The sequence below is a fragment of the Typopeltis vanoorti genome, chromosome 17 (genome assembly GCF_054136105.1).
Source record: "Typopeltis vanoorti isolate ZY-2024b chromosome 17, IOZ_Tvanoo_1.0, whole genome shotgun sequence".
In the NCBI taxonomy this organism is placed as follows: Eukaryota; Metazoa; Arthropoda; class Arachnida; order Uropygi; family Thelyphonidae; genus Typopeltis; species Typopeltis vanoorti.
Genome location: NC_143565.1, coordinates 73,625,700 through 73,646,247, shown reverse-complemented (window position 1 = coordinate 73,646,247; position 20,548 = coordinate 73,625,700). Strand labels below are relative to the sequence as shown.

The following is a 20,548-nucleotide window of genomic DNA, read 5'->3' as shown; positions in this document are numbered from 1 at the left end:
GCAGACATTATTACGGATGAATTTAGCTTTCTCTCCTGACATGATGAATCAATACGATCAGCGACTGGTTAGTAGCCAATTGGAAAATACTGTATCAGCCATTCAGTATGATCTGCAGATTTAAGATGGTGAATACATTCTACATCATATGGATAAGCATTTTCGCATAACATAACATAACATAACATAACATAACATAACATAACAGTAGTACCTGTTCTTGCTTACAAAACGAACAGAAGCATGGAAAGCTGTTGAGTATTTACATTAGAAGTCCTCTATACAACCAGCAATGTTGTAATGTCAATTCATAGGATATTTGATTTTGTAACCATCTTTAATAATACCCTTTCAATGTTTTATAATAATAATAATAATAATAATAATAATAATAATAATAATAATAATAATAATAATAAATTTATGAGATAAAAGTTTCTTACCGATTAGATTCGACCAAGATGAATGTAACCTTGTTACTATGGCAACAGTCTGTTCTGCCTGCGTTTACTAGTTGACAAAACGGCCTACATGTTTCCTCCATGAGTAGATAATTTCCTGCATGTTACTCTGTAAAGAATGTAAGAATGAACGAATGATAGTTTAGCGCTCTCTCTCTCTGTCTCTCTCTCTCTCTCTATCTCTGCGCCGAAAATTAACTATAAATATAAATAAAATGAATTAATCAGTCAAAACATTAAGACCACCCAGACGGTTTTCTAGCCAAAAGACTGCACGGTTAGCCGGTAATAAGATATTGTCATTCCTGGTGACAATGTGGCCCTATTGACCTGTTCTTTTCCGAAAAGACAATGCCCAATCACAAGGCTGACATGGTGTACAAGCATTGTACAATGATTGCTTTTCTAGCCATCTTAATCTCCAGATATTATTCCCATTGAACATTTGTGGGATCATGTGGAAAGCGGCATCCCCTGGTGGGTGTCAATCCTTGCTGGTTCGCTGAATCCTGGAAAGTATTCTTTCTAGTTGGTTTACAATACTTCAGGACACATTCCGTGATCTAATTAATGGGGTCCATTGGAGTCGATTACAAGACCGGTGCAAGCGAATTTCTCGATGAAAGGAGAACCAACATGCCAGGAAGAACGTGATCATAATGTTTTGATTCATAAGTGTATATAAATATTGATAATTGTAGATATAGGTATGTTTGGTTTTTTTTTTTTCCTTTCAGTCCTGTTCTGGGAGACGAAAAACCAACCTGAGTTTCAGTATGAAAAAAAACCCCTACCTCCATTTGAGACTTGGGGAATTAAGGTTGATGGCTTTAGCGATACATGCAAGAATGCTTGATTTTTAAATTTGCATCGAAGTATCGAACAACGGAAGAAACGGATAAGCAAAGACTATTAACGTTAATTAAGATTATTAATCGCCTTGCTTATCGCACTGTAATCAATAATAATCTTTTATTATATTACGGTTCAGTTTTACTAATGGATCGTCTAATATGCTTCGAGCATATTACAATAGAAACTTCAGTTTATAAGTGCTGTAAAGTGAGTGGCGCCTAATGAGGTTTTTAGTTATCGTCTATGATTCTATGATTGTGATTGCCAAAATAAGTGTCATATTCATTGTACAAAAGGTTATTAACTTGTTTGTGCAGTAAAATATTCCTAATATTATCGTTCGCGTATTGGGCTTCTCACCTTTATCGATATTTTAGAACAAAACAAATCTGCACGGATTTCAATGAATGCCTATACCAGTTTTTGAAGAACTGCGTGCATGCGTGCGTACGCGCGCTTGTGTCTCCATAGGCTCCTATTACTTTACTTCTTAGCAATATTACATTTTGCTGGTAACACGACCTTTTTTCTTAAATACATTTCAAGCACGCCTCATTTCATTCATCCAATTCACAGCTAAGAAATGTATCTTGATTTCTGTTCGCTCTAGATCTCATTTTAACTTCAGTTAAACGAAGGTGTCAAAAGATTGCTTATGAAAGGTAGAGGGTGTTTCAAACTTAAATACGATTCTCTAAATGCACTTAGTTTATGCTTATTATACTCGTTATTCACCGAAATGCATTGGAAATATTTCGGCGTGCAGCTCCTGATACGTTGAGCTTATTGCTCGGCGCATCCTACTTCCGTTCGTTGGAATGATGCACACGGTATGTGAGGATTGTCGTGTCGCTGAGTGATTTGCATAATTTTGTTACAATAAAAAAAGTAACGGAAGTGATTCAAGAACTTGTTGCTATAGAAACCACGAATTCGGCTACAGTTACGAAAGAAAACATCGCTTAATAATAAATAAAGTGTCTTTTTTGTTTATAATATCAGCTGCTAACAAACCTATTGAATTATAATTAATTACTAATCTCTCATTAAATTCCTCATTGTTTTCAGCAGTGTCCCATTCTTCGCACTTCTGCTCTTAGAGAAGCGGCTGGTTCTCAGCCTATCGGTCTTGAGCACTTCTTTTTAAAGGAAAGTGAAAACAATGGCTGCGCAGCGTACTAAGAGAGCACGTGGGGATTTTCTCAGCGCGCATGCGCCACTTCTATTTGGTTAACCACAGCAGGAGCGGTCTTCCCCACAGTACACAGAGGTGGTGGTGCTCGGCTGTGTGATTCAGAGGATAACGGATACAGTTTTCGGTGGGTGCACGAAGGCTTTGGGCAGGAAGTGTGACGACAATGAACGCCGTAAGATCCGCCGCGATGTTTCAAGCAATCGTACTCTCTTTAGTCCTCGATGTAGTGACGCACACTAGAACATGTAAGTGTTTTTTTTTTTTTTTTTTGGCTCGTTTCTTCATCTAACGTGGCGTGTCACCATTTCAGAGATACACGTGGATTGCACGCATCCCCAAGTATTTCCGGTGTTTATGGAATGCAAAAGTCGTTTCATGATAACCGAGTTATATATGATTAATTTCTTAACTTAAAAATGGTAAACATCTTTAATTAGTTTATTTGTGTATACTATACTCCTTAATAAAGAATGCAGAAGGTACAATGATAGTTACGCGATATTCCAAACGGTTTCCTTTCTCTCTTGCAGTTTAAAAATGATGCAGATGTAAACAAAACTCTACAGCGTGATTACTTTTCTGCACGTAAACAAACTAAAATCGATAAAATGCACGCACGTTTTTCACCGTGTAAAATAATGCTAAAATTCAATGCATAAATAGTACAAATTGACGTTTTTGTTAGAATTATAAATTACTATTTGAATTTCATATAGTTTCAATTAATATTAAGGATTATGCTTAATAGTGTTAACAATAAATTTAGATTTCAAGAATTTAAAAACTAACAATGAAATAGAGAAGTCGTTTGGTTATGTTACATTCTAAAAATATAAATACGTGTTATATATCAATTATGCTTTTTTCTTTCTAAATGTTTCAGTTCTATGAGTTGCAAATTTTGTTTCTTTAAAAGATGGCTCGTTACTTTCAAGAGTGCTATTTTAAGAATATTTAAGGGCTACTTTTCTTTAAAAAATGTGCTTCGTCAGAGAAAATTATAAAATTTTAACTTTCGCTGATAAAGTTGTAATTTTCTTTTAATGTTAGTTCTAAAGTAATTTATAAGTAATTATTTCTTAACTGACGGCAGATATGGTTCGAATGAGTAAGTTTACATTAAACACGTTTTTGCAAAATGCTGCTTTGGTATGAAAATAATTATTTATTTCCTCTCTCTCTCTCTCTCTCTCCCACTCTGCAATCTACCTGTGGCGACTCATAATTAGAGTACAGATCACCAACAGAAAGTAATTAAGAGAATATCCACAATTCATCTGCAGTGTGTGGGAAACAGCTGTTGCCACCAATACTTTTTGCTGAATCAAGAACATTAGTTCTCGATTAACCTTCTGCCTACCACCATTAATTTCGCCGACTTTTTTTTTCTTTTTTTGTTCGGTTCTACCTGTATGTTGTAAATGGTAGTAATGAATTACCTTCATGAGAGATAGTCATTGACGGTCCAGAGAATGGGTTCTTTCGTTATTATGTTAGTATTTCCACTTAGTAATATAAAAGGAACTTGTTGTATTGTGTTAGAATAAGCAGCAGTTAGAGTACGTCAAGTGTTATTGAACTCGCTGCTGCATATGCGATCATTTCTGAGTTACAACGAAAGGGGGATAGTTAAGGGTAAAATATTTTTCATTTTTGATCCTTGATGGTAATACATAATAGTAAGTGTTATACTTTTTTCTAGAAATAAAGTTAAGATTACAGTTCTAACCCCTTGAGAATACCAAGTCATTCGTCATGTACTCAGCAAAATTTTTAGTGAATTAAATTTTAAAAGTTTACGTGATTTATTATGTGTTACATTTTGAAACGTGCAACAAACATTTAGAAAATGGAGAAATTTTCTCGTACCTGAGAAAGAAACTTGTTAAAATTCTCATTTCAGATAAAATATAAAATAACCAGAACGTACAAGAACCTAGTTTATCATATGGAACAGAAGTCAAACACAGCACATAACGTTACGTTAACTTATGAATAATGTTTATTTATTTTAATATGGTGTAAATGGTAAACTTTAGATATAAAATCCTTATTTAATTTTTTAGTAATTTTTTAAAAATAATATATAAAGACTGTAGATTAAAAACCAAATGGCTATTTTTTCTGGTGAATTTGATTAAATTAAGGGGATAAAAATCCCTTATTATTTTACAGCCAGTATGCGAAACTCTGAGATCGAAAACTACAATCTAAGCGTTTCATGCCGAAGAAAGGGAGCTTGCTCCACTTTTGTTTCGAGTTGCCTTGGTGTTGTACTACCAGGTGTTCACTTACGCTTGGATCGTAGTTTTCGATCTCAGAGTTTCGCATACTGGCTGTAAAATAATAAGGGATTTTTATCCCCTTAATTTATATAAAGACTGCATTTATAACCATTTTATTTACTTACCATTTAGAAGTTTAAATGCTAAAAATTCGTTTTACAAACGTGTGCAATTATTCATAATTAGTCTAATTTTTTTTTTCATTTTCTGCTTGCAGCTGTAAAACAAAAGAATTTTTAATGTTTCCACAGCAATTTAGTGATTCTAAGCTTTTTAAAACAATTAAATGCCAGTATTTCCCAAGTATAAAGGTATACACTATTAAGAAATTAAACAGAAACAACATAGGCGTTAGCTGATTTTTTTTTTTTTTTTTTAACAAGACATACACACAATGGTTTTGCAGTTATCTGTATTTGTACAAAATTAAAAGAAATCCGAAACTTATTAGATTTATACGGTGGTAATAACTTAAGCCACTAAAACGGATACGTGTGTTGATACTGTAGTTGGAGTTTTCACCTTCCAAAAAATGTTAGCACCGTTTTCATTTTAAATTCTACTTACAAATAAGTACTTCATTGTGATTAATTGTGTTATTATTGCAGATATAAATTTCGTATCAACAAATGCGGATTTTAGAACGGAAACAAAAGATCCGGGTTAGAGATTTGATTTCTAGATGAATACTAAAGAAATTTAAAATCGAACTAAACAGCAGCAGGCATATTAGTTGCCACTTATAGGTGAGAATGGGTTGTCAAAATTATATAGAAATTATAGAATATCATCTAATTTTTTTTTCAAGATTTTCAAGTTACGCATGGATAAATAAAACAGACAACAAAGAGATGAATTTGAATTACAGAGAAGTAAAAAAAAAAAAAAAAAAAAAAAACAGCCTGTTCCAATAATGGCCTAAGGACAATGAGAAGTTTAGAAAGTTATTTTATGTTTTACCAACCATATTATTATTCATCAAAAACTGCCGTAGATATTTCCATGTTCAATTTTCGTATTTGTTGCTATGATTCATGTCGACTAACTGACTGCTGACTGAAATCGATTATTTATAAGCCGACGTTTCGCTAGCACGAACTAGCATTATCAAGGGCACTTTAACAATACATACTCGGTGAAAACACAAAACAACATCACCTGTATAACAGGTGATGTTCTTTTGTGCTGATTTCTGTTATTTATGATGACGAGCCGCCCTATCTGCCCGTCATCATAAATAACAGAAATTTTTCGCCAAAATATTTGGCGATAAAAACAGTTTTCACCAAAATCTATGCAAGATCATACCGTCCGTTTTGTTACAATTACCCGGATTCTGTAGAACCTGTACAGCTTCCAGGAGCAGTCTTTCTGATTTAAACTAGTGGAGTAGCCTGGCTTTCTTCCATTTGATGTTCTTTTTCTCTAAGGCATGTTGTGATAGTCCACTTTTTGGCTGACCATTCCGGAAGTATTTTTATGTTCTTTTTTCCTGATCAAGGTAGTCTATCCTCTCTGTCGGAAATGCTGAGTGTCATGCTGGCAGGGTATATCGTAGACACCTGGAGATTTACGCCTGTGGCTTTTGCGAACTTTTTAAGCACTGTCTTAAATCGTGGTTTTCAGTTTTTCAATTAGCTCTAAACAAATGTTCAGCAATGTGTCCCCCCCCCGCCAAGATTCAAGCAATTTCATGTATACGTTAACATGGTGGATTCCATCAACCCCAATATATGGTCGAGATATATAGCCGATGTTTTTGCTATTTGGTAGCATGGCCAACAGGCTCTCACTTTTTACATTTCCACAACAATATCTGTGCTTGAATTACTTTCGTTCTAGAAGAGGAGATGGAAGGGGTTCTAGCTTTCTTGAATACTTTAGTTACAAAGCAAGCACAAGTCTCTCATGAGTTCAGTTTACCGTAAGTCCCCTTACACAGACAGATACCAACACACTTAACACCACCATCCAGCCAGAAACTTAGAATTTTCAAATAGACTCCAAAGTAGAGAAAATTTTAAGATCAGCACTGCACCTAAACAATAAGTTCTATTCGTATAATTAAAAAAAATGAAAAAAAAACTTGCTAAACTCCTTAAAAAGATCAATACATCACTGAAGACACAAAAAGATGACCTGAATAAGAAGGATAGTCACGTCATGGAGGGCGACAGTAGCGCTCTTTGTGTCGATTCCTACCAATACAAAGATATGGTATATGAATAGTCTGGTATAATCTATACCAGACTATTCATATACCATATCTTTATCTTGTATCAAAGATACAACAGATCAACTGAGCTTCCTTCTGAAACAACACAGAATCAAAACAGCACACAAAATTCTAAACAAAATACCTACTTTCCTGAGATAAATCATGGGTCGTCAGAACCCTCTCTCCTTCCCAGATGCAGCATCTTCCGCCAGTGTAAAACTCAATATTCGGACAGACAGGACGGATTACATTGGTCAGGAAAAAATAACTTAAACAATTATATCCATAACGGACAATCAAAAAGCTGACTTTCAGAATATGCCCTGGAGAAAGACCACCTTATCCATGGAAGAAAGCCGGACTGATTCACAAATCCCAGTTTTTAAATCCAAGGGATTTTCGTGCCAGCGCAAAATGTTCTGTAGAATTCGGATAACTGTAACCAAACCGGCAGTATAGATTTTGGCGTACTACCTCATCTATCCGCCATCATTAATAACAGGAATCGACACAAAGAGCGCTACTGTCGCCCTCCATCACGTGACTATCCTTCTTATTCAGGTCATCTTTTTGTGTCTTCATTGAATGTGTATTTTTGAAGTATCTCTGATAATGCTAGATGGAGGTAGCAAAACGTCGGTGTGTTAATAATTAATTCTTAAGCCTGTTATTTATAGCCAGTAAATTACTGATTTGCATGCTAGTGTTTATGCAGCTTTCTGTTTCAGAATCTTCTACATGAATCAAGTATAACGTAGATATTTCACTTTACATTTATTGTCAACAACAATAAATTTCTGTTAATTAAAATTTTATTAAAATAATATCTCTGCTGAATATATTTGGCTTTATTTTGTAATCATTATCCAAATTGGATACTTCTGGACGAATTAGAAAGAAAATGCAAAGAACGTTTTCATTTACATGTTTTAATATTTTGTATTTAACATTCCAATTTTGAAATTTTTCTTTGAGGATTTTGGCTTCTTGAAACTTAACCAAAAAGATATATTTTGCGATATTATAAATCTTCAATATTCTGTTTGGCACTGATAATAGGTAACATAAATCCTTACAAGAAGTATGAAGCTTTTAGAAACCACTGCTACTAACCTGTAAAATAACTAACAAAACCAAAATTCCACTCTAGATAATTTTACAGAAAACCTCATATTAAAGTTTCCGGTATATAATATAATACTGGAATAAGTGTCGCTAAATAAATTTTGAAATATTTGAAATCAGAATAAACCAAAAATGTAAGCACTAGTTCTTAAAAGAACTGGGAGATGGACTGAATCCTTGACTCTTTATCCCGTCATCTGAATGAAGAAAATCTGTGTGGATGGGGTGTTATTGAGCTAAAAGCTCTAGTCATGGCTGAGTAACGCAATAGCCGAGCCTCAGTTAAAACTTCATTGGCTACAGCATTGCCATTCGTTACCCTGGAAGTCCTAAAAAGGACTTTTTTTTATTAAAAAATATAATACATCTCATTTTTCAGTAAGCACTAGTTGGCATAACTAAAATGGTCTTTTCGAAATAAGAAAATAATAAAAAGGTATTTCAACTAATTGAATTAATTTTAAAGATATTTCATTATAATTCAAAGATAATTTTCATTTTAAAATAATCTTTAAAATGATAAACTTATATATATATATATAATTAACTTTTAAATCCTTTACTTTTTTTAAGTTTCAAAAATTTCAAGTAAAAATAGAATACAGTATTTAATAATCAATGAAAATGCAGTTAACAGATATTGATTCATTTTATGGTTATGTTATAAAATTAAAACGCCTAATGAAAAATTTAAAAATCGCTTTAAACATATACTACAATTATTTAATAATAATAATAATAATAATAATAATAATAATAATAATAATAATAATAATAATAATAATAATAATAAATATGCAGTTTAACGTTAGACATTGGCATGGTTTTAAGCAAATCTTTTTTTTTTTTCCGATTAGAAAATAAATAAAATTTGTTTTTAATTTTTGTAGTTACTTCGCCTCCTTCCAAACTATTAGTAGGACCGACTTTCCTCCACGAGCCTCCTGCAAGAGTTGAATTCTCTAACAGCACAGGAGTTGTAATCCCGTGCAGTGCACGGGGACATCCAGAGCCAACAATAAACTGGCAAAGGAAAGATGGAACTCCGGTGCTTAGTGTTCCTGGCGTTCGTCAGATTCAGCATGATGGATCTCTCGCCCTTTTCCCGTTTAGTTCAGATAGAATGCGACAGGATATTCACAGTTCAATCTACAGATGCACAGCAAGAAATTCCATAGGAAGAATAAGAAGCAGAGACGTAGATGTAAAAGCAGGTATGGAAAAACGTTTTTTTTTTCTTCTTTAAAATGTTAACTGTTTTAAGAAGGAATTAACAGTAATAATTATCCACAGTAATAAATACAAAGTTATTAAAATAGCACGAAAAAATAAATACTTTTTATATATCATGAAAACGTATACCCAGCATTCCTAATGAAAGACATTCAATTCAAAACATGACAAAAACTGTCACTGTAATATAATATTGCAATATACAGTATTACTCTATAGATTTTCTAATAGTTTACCTTTTATTTAATTCTTGTACCGTTACTGCGGAGTTTAAGATTTCAGGAAGAGAAATTTGGTTGCATTTTGTATATCAACTACTGACTACTCAGAAATCATATTCTCAAGTTTTTGCCTCCGATGAGAGGAAGTCAATATTTTCTGAGAACATTTCTATCATGTCTTGCTCTCTCTCTCTCTCTCTCTCTCTCTCTCTCTCTCTCTCTCTCCCTCTTAGCCAGCCGTTTCTCCGCGACTGCATCTGATTTCCATATAGAATAGCATAAGAACACCGTGACTATTCCGTACTATTCCGTAGTCACGGTTTTGTTAGGGTAGCACAGTCTTTTTGCTTTATATGTTACTCCGCCCACAAAAGATTGTAAATCTATAGTACACACTACGGCAGGGAATAAGAGTTTATTTTTTCCAAATCCGGAAACCCTACTGTAGAGCCCAAACATGGAACTTATTTTCAAGCCACTTCAGGCCTTCAGTAAGTGCGCTAGGGTCACACCGGGCGATGAGATTCATCTGCTACGTTTGCGACTGTCTTGTGTTTGAACTTATACGTAACTTCTCACGACCACAAAATCAGCAATATGAGTCACATGAGTAACAAAAGTCTGTTGCTCAGAAAATCTCAAAAACAGATTTTCAACTAATCTTATAACTTTCACTCATTATTTTTGTTGCTATTATTTTATAGGCGTGAATATTGGTCGCATATATTATTTGAAGAATGAAGAATCACATGCTGTTACATAAATATAATAATATTACAGTGAATAAGTCGCATGAAACGTTAAGTAATAGTAAAAGTAATAATAGTAGTAGTATATCGTGTGATATTTAGGACGCTTCAACTCTGTCTTCAGAGAGTTGAAGCCTGCAGAAAAGTATGCAACAGGGCTACATGATGATTAGATGTCGTATGATTACGACATTTGATCACGATCAGATGTCGTGATTATATGACATCTGTGGATGTCCAGTGAACATATGATGATGATGACGATTCTGGGTCGTAGTAATATACGAGGGTGGTCTGAAAAGTTCTCGGCCTAAGAATGAAAAAACGAATTTAGATTTTCAAAGTTATTTTTAATTTTCAACATTATCTCCCTTAAGACTAATACATTTATTCTAGCGATGCTACACCGCCATTATCCCGTCCTTGTAGTGGTATCCAGTAAGATCTGCAAAATACCACTCTACAGCTGCAGTCATCTCTTGAATAAAAACGTAAGATAAAAACGAAGAGATGAAAGTCACAGGGAGCCAAATCTGGGGAATAGGGCGGATGTTCGAACAATTTATAATGCAGCTCCCTTAATTTCCTCATTGCCAAAACACCTTTGTGGGCAGGTGCATCTTCCTGATAAAAGATGATTTTTTTCTTCTGCAAACCGGGTGGTCTTGTATTACGAATTTTTCGTCTAGTCTGGTTAAAAGAACGGAATGATATCCCCCAGTTATTGTTTTACCCTTTTCAAGATAATTAATAAACAAAATGCCTTTAGCATCCCAAAACATCGATGTAATGACCTTTCCTACTGATGGAAGCGACTATGTCTTCTTTGGCGCTTAGCAACCAGCTTTTGTCCACTGGTTTGACTGCTGTTTGTGTTCTGGTGTGTAATGGTGAATCCACGTCTCATCCATAGTAATAAATCGACGCAAAAAATCAGTTTTATTCTTGTTAAAACGCTTCAAGATCTTCATGCGAGTGCGTTTTTGATCTACTGTGAGCAAGTGCGGCACTCATCTTGCGCAAAGCTTTTTCATATGCAATTCTTCATGAAAAATATATCTTACACGTTCTTTTGAAATGCCTATAGTCTCAACAATTTCACGCAATTTTACTCGCCGGTCATCTAGTACCATATCGTGCACGATATGGTACGATATGGTACCATATCGTACCATATCGTGCACTTGATCAATGATTTCTGGTGTTGTTACACTTTTTGGACGTCCTTCACGTGGATTATCTTCAAGGCTGATACGGTCACGTTTAAACTCGGCAGCCAGTTTGTTAATTGTCGAAAACAAAGGAGAAGAGTGCCCATACACTTTTATGAACTTCAAATAAAATTCGTTTGGCGTTAAACCTTCTTTTACAAAGAATTATTTAACAGGACTCAATTTTATCCATTTAAAGGGATACAGACAACACTTTTTGCATCACACTGCTGTATAAAACAAACTACTCGATAGAATGGCTTGCAATTTCGCATGGATGCTTATTACAGATGTACCAACGTAGAAAAAAATTCTTGCCGATAGTGATGCCATCTATGATCGAGGCCGAGAACGTTTTAGACCACCCTCGTATGCTATTCGGTCTCATTTAGAAACTGCACAATTTTTCCTTCTTGCAAACAAATTAACTGGACTGTGGACGCACACATTTAACATGCGTCATGCATTTTCTTCATAAACTCAATTGTATCTGTTGCATATTTTTAGGTACGCCAGTCACAGACACACACACATACGAGGCAATGGAAGGCATCTACTACCTAAACGTTCACAAATATGCACGCCCGTATTTCGATTCGAACCGACTCTGTTTTGATCGGAGAGTGGGAGTGCTCTCTACTCAGCCAACCAACTCCGCAAGTCGGTAATTACAACCAAATAGTAAATCCTTATTTGAAATAAGAAATTTCAAAAAAATTACATTCTCATGGTGACTTAAAACAGCAAACAAAAGGTTTAGAGAAATGTTTCTCTCATCAAGGAAAACAAAATAGGTTCGCTATGGAAATAACTCAAATTAGTTTGTCTAGTAGACTTTTGTACACGACAATATTTTTGGAAAAAATAATACTTTTTTAAGAATGTTGAACTTTTGCAGTATTCAACAAAGGATAAATTAGGCTGCCGTGTAAGAATAATACCAGCAATTTTGATTTTAAAATAAAATAAAGTACGTTTCGCAATGCTAATGTCTACTGAATTCTTTTGCCATGACAATGTAGAAGTTATGCGTCAAATAGTGCAAACACTTTGAATAAGAAAATATAACTAAACAAGTTAAGCACTCAGAAACGAAATACATCAGACAATGGAAGTTAAATTAAATTCAGAGAAGAACCAAATAAGGCTGTAGAATATCATTGACCTTAATGCATAAAAATATAGTCCAAGGAAGAAATGAAGGTTACTTTGTTTATTGATCTGAGCGTATTTTAAGACTACAGTGAGACAGATAAATCAATCATTTATGGGATATATCGTTCTCTAATACATAAAAATCAGCACCGTTACGATGTTCGCAGCACAGTAAGTGCAAAGGTCAATTTACTTGAAAAAAAAAAAAAACTGGGTTCGAATCCCATCTATGACACCAGGATGGGCTACAGGTGATTTTCAACTAACAGTGGTTAACCCGGTCTCATATGGAGGAAACACAAAGCTTTTTCCTGCAGGAAACAGCAATCCGCCATAAAATATACGCATTTAAGAGAGCGAACTCTGCCCTTATACAGCATTAATTTTATGAAAATAAAGTTTGACTATGACAAACTATGAAAGATACGAATATGGGCTCTAATAGGACTAAGTGCATGATTTCCAACATAATAAATGTTTCTGAAATTTAAGACATTAAACAAAAATAACTTAAAATTACTTTTACTTATTTCAAAACAAAACAAACACATTTTAATATTTTGGTCACTTAAAGAGAAGAGTGTAGCAGTCGTAAAATCATTTACATATTTTTAATTTTACTACATTAAAAACGATATACTTATCTTTAAGTATTTTAATAGCAGAGTTAAGACATGACGTTGTTCTGTTATTATATGATATAGTATATAATATATAGTATATATTATATAGATTATATATATATATATATATATGTATATATATATATATATACATACGGTATATATTATATACACTAAAAGGGCAAATAGAACAATTAGGAAGACTAATTGTTCAAATATTAGCATTAAACACGCAATCTAAACAATTTGCCCTTTTAGTGTATACACTAAAAGGGCAAATTGTTATAGATTGCGTGTTTAATGCTAATATTTGAACAATTAGTCTTCCTAATTGTTCTAGGAGAATTTTTTTTTTTGTTTCTGGTATTAAGTTCAGTAAACAATGCAGTAATATTATTCTAATTTATAGTGTTGCAAATAATATGTTTGTAGCTTAATGTCCGTACTTAGCTTTGTTCGTTTGGTGAATTTAAAACAATACATACTCTCTGAAGCAATTATAATTATTACGATGTAAATCATTTGAATATTAGAAACAAGACTAAGCAGTCTTTTATACAATTTTTACACGGGAATTGGAAGCTGATATTCTTTTCTTTTTCTCTTTTGTTAATATAGACTTACACCAATAAAGATTTCTTTTTCTCAGCTTATTGCTTTCTTTTGTTTTAGTGCAATAAATTTTCCATCAGCATATAAATGAAAAAAAAAAAAAAAACAGTTCCAAGTAACTTGCCTTCTTCGCTTCAGTTCCGTTTCTAAAGGTTCCCAACCAGTTTATTAAAAACTTTACTAAAAATCCTCTCGCCTGTACTCGTAGAATTTTTTCTAGGAAAGTATCACGCGATAACATTAAATATATATTCGCAGACGTTCTTGATCAGACTCTCTTGGATTGAATTTTTTTTTTTCACAGCTGAAGATATTTCTTTATTCTCTTCTTTTGCATCTAAGAAATTTTAATAAATAAAGAAAAGAATTCGCTGCTTAGTAATTGTATTTCTTTATATCGTACGAATGAAATGAATTCAGGAGAAAGAAAAATCACCCACTTCGGAAATGTCATTGAACGTAGCAGAATATTATACATAACATAATGGCTAAGAATTCTTCATTGCAGACGTATTATAAGATAGGGACGAGCTTACAAAAACGGAAAACATTTTTACTCTGTGCATTTTAGAGTGTTGGCTCGGTAAATGTTCCTCATTTCGTTATTTTTATTCCTGTTCCCTCTTCTTTGCAATTACTTGCAATCAGGGCAGTTTTCAGTAGTTTTAAGAACTTCGTTACGGTCTTTATTTCGCTGCCGTTCGTGTACTCTCCTAAAATCAATACTTCTCTTACTTTTTGGCCTCCGGATGATGAAAATAAAAGTAACGTCTTTCTTAAAGATAAAATATATTTAAGTGGCAACGTATTTTGCTAATTTGTTCATTTCCTAAGGATGCCCGATTAAATTCTAAATAGCCTACCTACTTCCTTACTCCATGCCACTGGTTTAAGTGGATACTTCAGATTTTCAATAGCTCTAGTCAGTATTTTGGACTGAATGCAATTTCTTCTTTCGATTTTTAATCTATTTTATTCGTTATTGAGATAAATAATTTATGTTTTTCAAGAGAAAAAAAATCGGAAGCAAAATAATCTTTATAATATTAATAACACAAAATTCATTTCATAAGCAGGTATTTGGTAAACGCTACACGATGTTCAATTTCAAATTCTGAAAACATCATTAAAACGATGTAAATGCCACTGAAACTGTTGATTTACATAGTTTAATAAAACTAAAAATTAGTTTGTTCTAGTTGAGTGGTACCTGAATTTAATCATTGTTGCGAGGCTTACTATCTTTCATATTGGAGACTTCAGTCTTCCTGCAAACCTTTAGAAAATGGTTAGTAGATTATCTACCTTCAGCGTACCCTAGTATTAATATATAACATGTTTATCAATTTCTTGATTATCATAAAAATTATTCATCTCTCTCTCTCTCTCTCTCTCTCTCTCTCTAGTCAGAAAGCACACGCGCTATCTACTTCAAAAGGCACGCGGGGTTGATTCTTTCCGTATGCGTGATTGAAGCAAAGACCACAAAAATTCAAGATGTAGAATAGAATAAAAGAAAAAATAAAGTTCATCACATTTATTTCACTCTATCATAAAGCAAATTAATGTGAATAATTGATTTTTCTTGTGAACCTCCTTGCACAGCACACAGGTACTACTTCTTTTCGCTTTTGTATTTAGTTTCTTAAACGTTTGGAATATACAGTATTTTCTTAAATTTATTTTTATTCGTAAAGTAAAATTTTTCACCAGTAAACTTACATTTTAGCCACGCAACACAGAAAAACGACAGTCGGAACGTATATCATTCTAGAAAGTGATATCATTTGGGTTACAAAGACAAAATTCAGCAATCGTATGTAAACTTCCGTTATCCAAAACATCGGGGATGGGAATTCAACTGCTAATGACGACTACCGAATAATAATAAATTTCCAAAAGTTAAGCCAAAAAAGGTTCAATCTACTTCATTACAGGAATTAAAAGGGAATTATGGGATTTATTACTTTATATATTTATAATTATTAAAGGAAATCTAAATATACTTTGTTGGATTTTATTGATATAGAAAAAATTTTAACTACAAATGGGAGGTGTCATTTGTACACTTTTGTACCATTTCCCTTTTTTATTTTTTGAATTATAAGTTTTTTTTTCGCGGTCAGTGTTATTCAATTTTTCATTTTGTTACACATACCGGCCGCTGAATTAGCAACTTTATTTAATACCGTGTTGGATCTCTTTTACCGATATACAGCACATATGCGGTTTTGCATAGCTTCCACAATATGCTTGACTGAATATACGTCTAAACATATTAGACGTTCACCAGATAGTCTTCTAACTGGGTCAGATTTGATTTGACGGAAGAGGATTTTGCTCCAGGGATCTCTTTTTCTAATATGTCCCATATTAGATGTGGTTCAGATTCGAGCTTTGCGGTGGCCAGGTCTCACCCTCGCTGAACCACTGCTGAACAATTCTTGCGCGATGGACAGTAGCATTGTCGCCCATGAAACAACCGTCACTAGCTGGATAAAAAGTCAACATTGCAGGATGCACTTGATCGGCAACAATGTTCAGATATTCTTTGGAGGACACACGACCTTCCGGCACTATTAGGGGACCCTTTCAGTCTACAGTCTCGAGTTTTGTTCACATAGCAAATTGGGTTCAATGCTTATAGGTCTCCCGCCAAATTCTCTCCATACTGTCTTTACGGAATAAGATGTACCGTGACTCGTCGGACCATATGATTTTTTTCAGTCTTCCAGTGTCTAGTCACGGTGTTTCTGACACTACCCATTGTACATGGACTTTGCAGAAATCAGTGTTTTCCGTATAAGCATGTAACTGCCAATACCAATCCTCTTCAATTCCCTGTGAATACTTCCGTTAGATATAGGTATGGAACAGATTTCATTCACTGCTTTGGTCAATTGCTGCACTCACGGAAGTGCTGTTTGTCCGTACGAGCTTTCTCAGTAGACGGCGATATCGTTCCTGACAGACTGCCTTAGCACCACAATTACGCCCCCTATATAAGAAATATAGGTTATTCTTCCACTGAATGAACACTCCGGATATCTCAAATTTTAAGAAACCAATCAGTTCCTCTGTTTTCAAAATCGTGGTTTCCGCCAGGCGGTCACCCACTATAACCCGTTTATCGAACTCAGAACGATCCTTTTGTTTTTCGCATTGTGATCAACGCTGTTGACGATTACTGACCAGCAGAATTCTTAAATAGTTGCCTAGAAGACGTGGTGATGCTAGTGACTAAGTATTTTGTATATACGCTGCGTAAGTGACGTTTATGTATATCTGCATAAAGGTTTCTGATTCAGTGGCCGGTGTGTGTGTGTGTGTGTGTGTGTGTGTGTGTGTGTGTGTGTGTGTGTGTGTGTGCGTGTGTACACATTTAGTAACTGTCAATTCTGTTTATAAATTATCTTTTAGAAATTACGCTTAGATATTTTCATTAATTCGAAATGATAACTCAAAAATATACAAATTGACAAATAATCAAACTAAAAAGTAATGTGATAAATTTTCATTTACTAAAATTAATTTACTTAATAAAGCTATTCTTATTTCGATAATAAATACATAAACATAGATTATTAAATTTAATTTTCATAACAAATATACTCATGTACGAATATGAATATTTATAACATTCATATTAGCGTATATTTATTTAATAATTTTTCTGCCACAGTTTTCACATTTTTGTAAAAGGGTCGAGTGGTATACTCTGATCTTTATTCATACGCTGGTGCAGAATTTGTAGCTCGTAGTAGAGAATCTTATTATGCTTTAACGGATTGGTTACAAATACTGTGAATGGAGGAGCTTTAAAATGTGCATTAAAAAATAAAATAAAAATTGACGATTTCGCAGAAATCTCTAACCACACCAATTAAATATGCATAACTGGATTTCTTTCATATCACTGTGGCTATAAATGCTAACTACAAGCTCAGGAGCGGGCGGTAATCTCGAACTCAAGAGAGAAAGAGAGAGAGAGAGAGAGAGAGAGAGAGAGATCGTATCTGTTTGGAGCGTGCACATAAACATCAAAGAAGACAAAGTTTAATTTATACAAGGTATTCGTATTCTAGAGAAACAAGGAAATAACTCCACGAGCAAGAATTCTAGCTAAAAAAATCAAAGAGATAAATAAGACGAATAATTGACAGGTTATTTATTTATCTCTACGGATAGATGAACTAGAACAGAGAATATATGAGGGATTTGTATAGAGTTGCAAAGTGTTCGCTTAATCCAAAAATAATATAGAAAGAACCTGAATAAACGGGATACTAGCAAATATGTTCTGACTGATCGCAAACAATTCATCTTTCTCAGCGAAAGCAAATGTTATGGAAGATGAATTGCATCTAGAGCACATTTAAGGACTACTGATCAATAGCAGAAACGTGCATAATCGGATAAATCAAAATTCCTAATAATCTTCAGTTATTATAGAGACTCATTTTAAAGACAGAGATAACTGTTGTATATTTAGTATTTTTCCAACCGAGTTTAAGCTGAAATTGTTGTGATTTGGAGAAGCCTTTTGAAGAGAACAGTGTATTGTTTCTGATGATGGTTGAAGATCTTGAAAAGTACACCAGCGACTTGTATCAGACCAGGTGATGGAAATTTGGAATGAGACCTCCATCATCTACCGCACCAAAAACCTTTGAGAATAGTTTACCAAGCAAAATAACAGATTTAAGCCCGTATGATCATAGAAATAGCGTCACGTGAATGCCATCAAACGTGTGATATCCTAGAAGCGTGCATCAACTATCAGGACCAACTGTTTGCCTCGTTCTCTCTCTCTCTCTCTTGCGTGATACGTTACGTTGAAATAAGTATTCAGCTGCTCCCAGTTTATAAAGAAACATATTCATAGTATATTTCTATCGACACACGTGACTTACAGTATGTCGGTGTTATTTTAGACTTCGCAAACAATTTTTTTCTTTTTTGATTGAAACATGCGAGCCGAGTAACTTGCTAAAAGACCCAGAAATGTTTAGGAAAAAATCCTTTCCTAGAAGACCCAGGAAGGGCAACGTCGCATAAGTCAAACATCTGTGTCATAGTAATCAGTAATACAGACTGGAAAAGTGTACAGACTACCGTGAGTAGTTTGTAAGACCATCATATTGAGAGCAAATCACACTATACTCTTTTCCGATCTGTTGGGCAAGTGTGTTTATGGTGAATGCACGGGAAACTCCGTATATTTGAGTGCATCATCTCAACTGTGAAGTTTCTTGATTGAGGTTTAATGGTCGTCTGGAGCTGTTTCTCCTTTGGCTGTAAAGCCTGAAAACAACACGAAGGGTATGTATTATTCCTGAACAATTCAATGCTTACACATTGAGGCAATTTTATCCTTCGTTTACCAATTTGATCAAAGAAAATTCTCAACCGTTTTATGAAATATGTCTGTTCCATAAAACGGATGAGCAATGTCAGATGCGACTAACCAGAGAAACTAATTATCAGTTTCGGCATGTCACCGAAGACTTTTAGGTACAGTTCACAAAATGTTCGTGTATCAATTAAATTCGTTTTTTTTTTCCCTTCCTTTCCTACAGAATATTAATTAATTTACGGATAGACATATTTTAATGAAATTTGTTATAAGGCTTGATTCTCTCTATATACTGAAAAATAGTTTGTTGGTTCTTATCTTTTTTTTTTTCGTACTTTTTTTCAACTTCTTTGAGTACTCTAAGACGATTCTAATTCTAAGCAATCACTAGAGAATTCACATGTTGAATAGTTTTTTTTTTTTTCGTATTGCTTTTATGACGAAGCTCTGCAGATGTTGAAAATCACTGCCGAAAGATCAGATTCTCTGAATATTTTTGTAATTATTGATATTTTGGAGAATATTTAAGTCACTAAACAGTCGAAAAGGAAAGCTTCCAGATTATTTTATCCATCGAAGACAAAATCTCCTTTTTCAATTATAAAAATTCGGAATTTTAGTGATATTACTGATTAAATGCATGTTTCTGATTTAAAGCTATTAATTTATTTTTTTTATTTCTTTCAAAATCAGATAAATTCGCATTTTACAAAGCAAAGATCGTAGGTAGAACCAGTAAAAAAATTGAAACTATTTGCTATGAAAACACGTTTAGTAGTCGCTTTTGCAGAATTCGCTGTCTGATTAATTCAAAGATCGATAGTCTTCCTTTGAATCAAAGAAATCTTTGTTGGTTCTTATCTTTTTTCTTCTTACTTTTTTTTTCAACTTCTTTGAGTACTATAAAGAAGATTCTAAGCAATCACTAGAGAATTCACATGTTGAATAGTTTTTTTTTTTTTGTTTGTTTTCGTTAAGTTTTCGGTAGATGTTTTAAAAATAAAACTGCCGAATATCGAGAGAGAGTTTTATGTTCGGCAAAGTTTGTCGCATTGAGTGCGAAAAACTGCAAGCAATCAAATCTTTGAAAACTTTTGTATTTGTTTATATATTCACGAAACATTCCATGAAATGAATATTAGAAATGCAAAAAAAAAAGTCATGAAAGCATGTTGTTGTGCAATACGAACACTTATGGACTTCCAGGAAGTTGAAAACTTATTCCAAATATCGATGCTAGAAATATGCT

The 20,548-nt window shown here is 33.7% G+C and overlaps 1 protein-coding gene across 1 annotated transcript in view; it reads left to right on the top strand.

The window, feature by feature from the left end:
• The first annotated feature begins 2,663 nt into the window (after positions 1–2,663).
• Positions 2,664–20,548, top strand: part of LOC150097490 (cell adhesion molecule Dscam1-like) — a 231,674-nt gene continuing 213,789 nt past the window's right edge. Inside the window, exons 1-2 of the mRNA XM_090407226.1 lie at positions 2,664–2,756; positions 9,030–9,353. Of these exons, the coding sequence (XP_090263352.1) occupies positions 2,675–2,756; positions 9,030–9,353 (406 nt within the window). The 5' untranslated portion in view covers positions 2,664–2,674. The remainder of the gene's footprint in view (positions 2,757–9,029; positions 9,354–20,548) is intronic.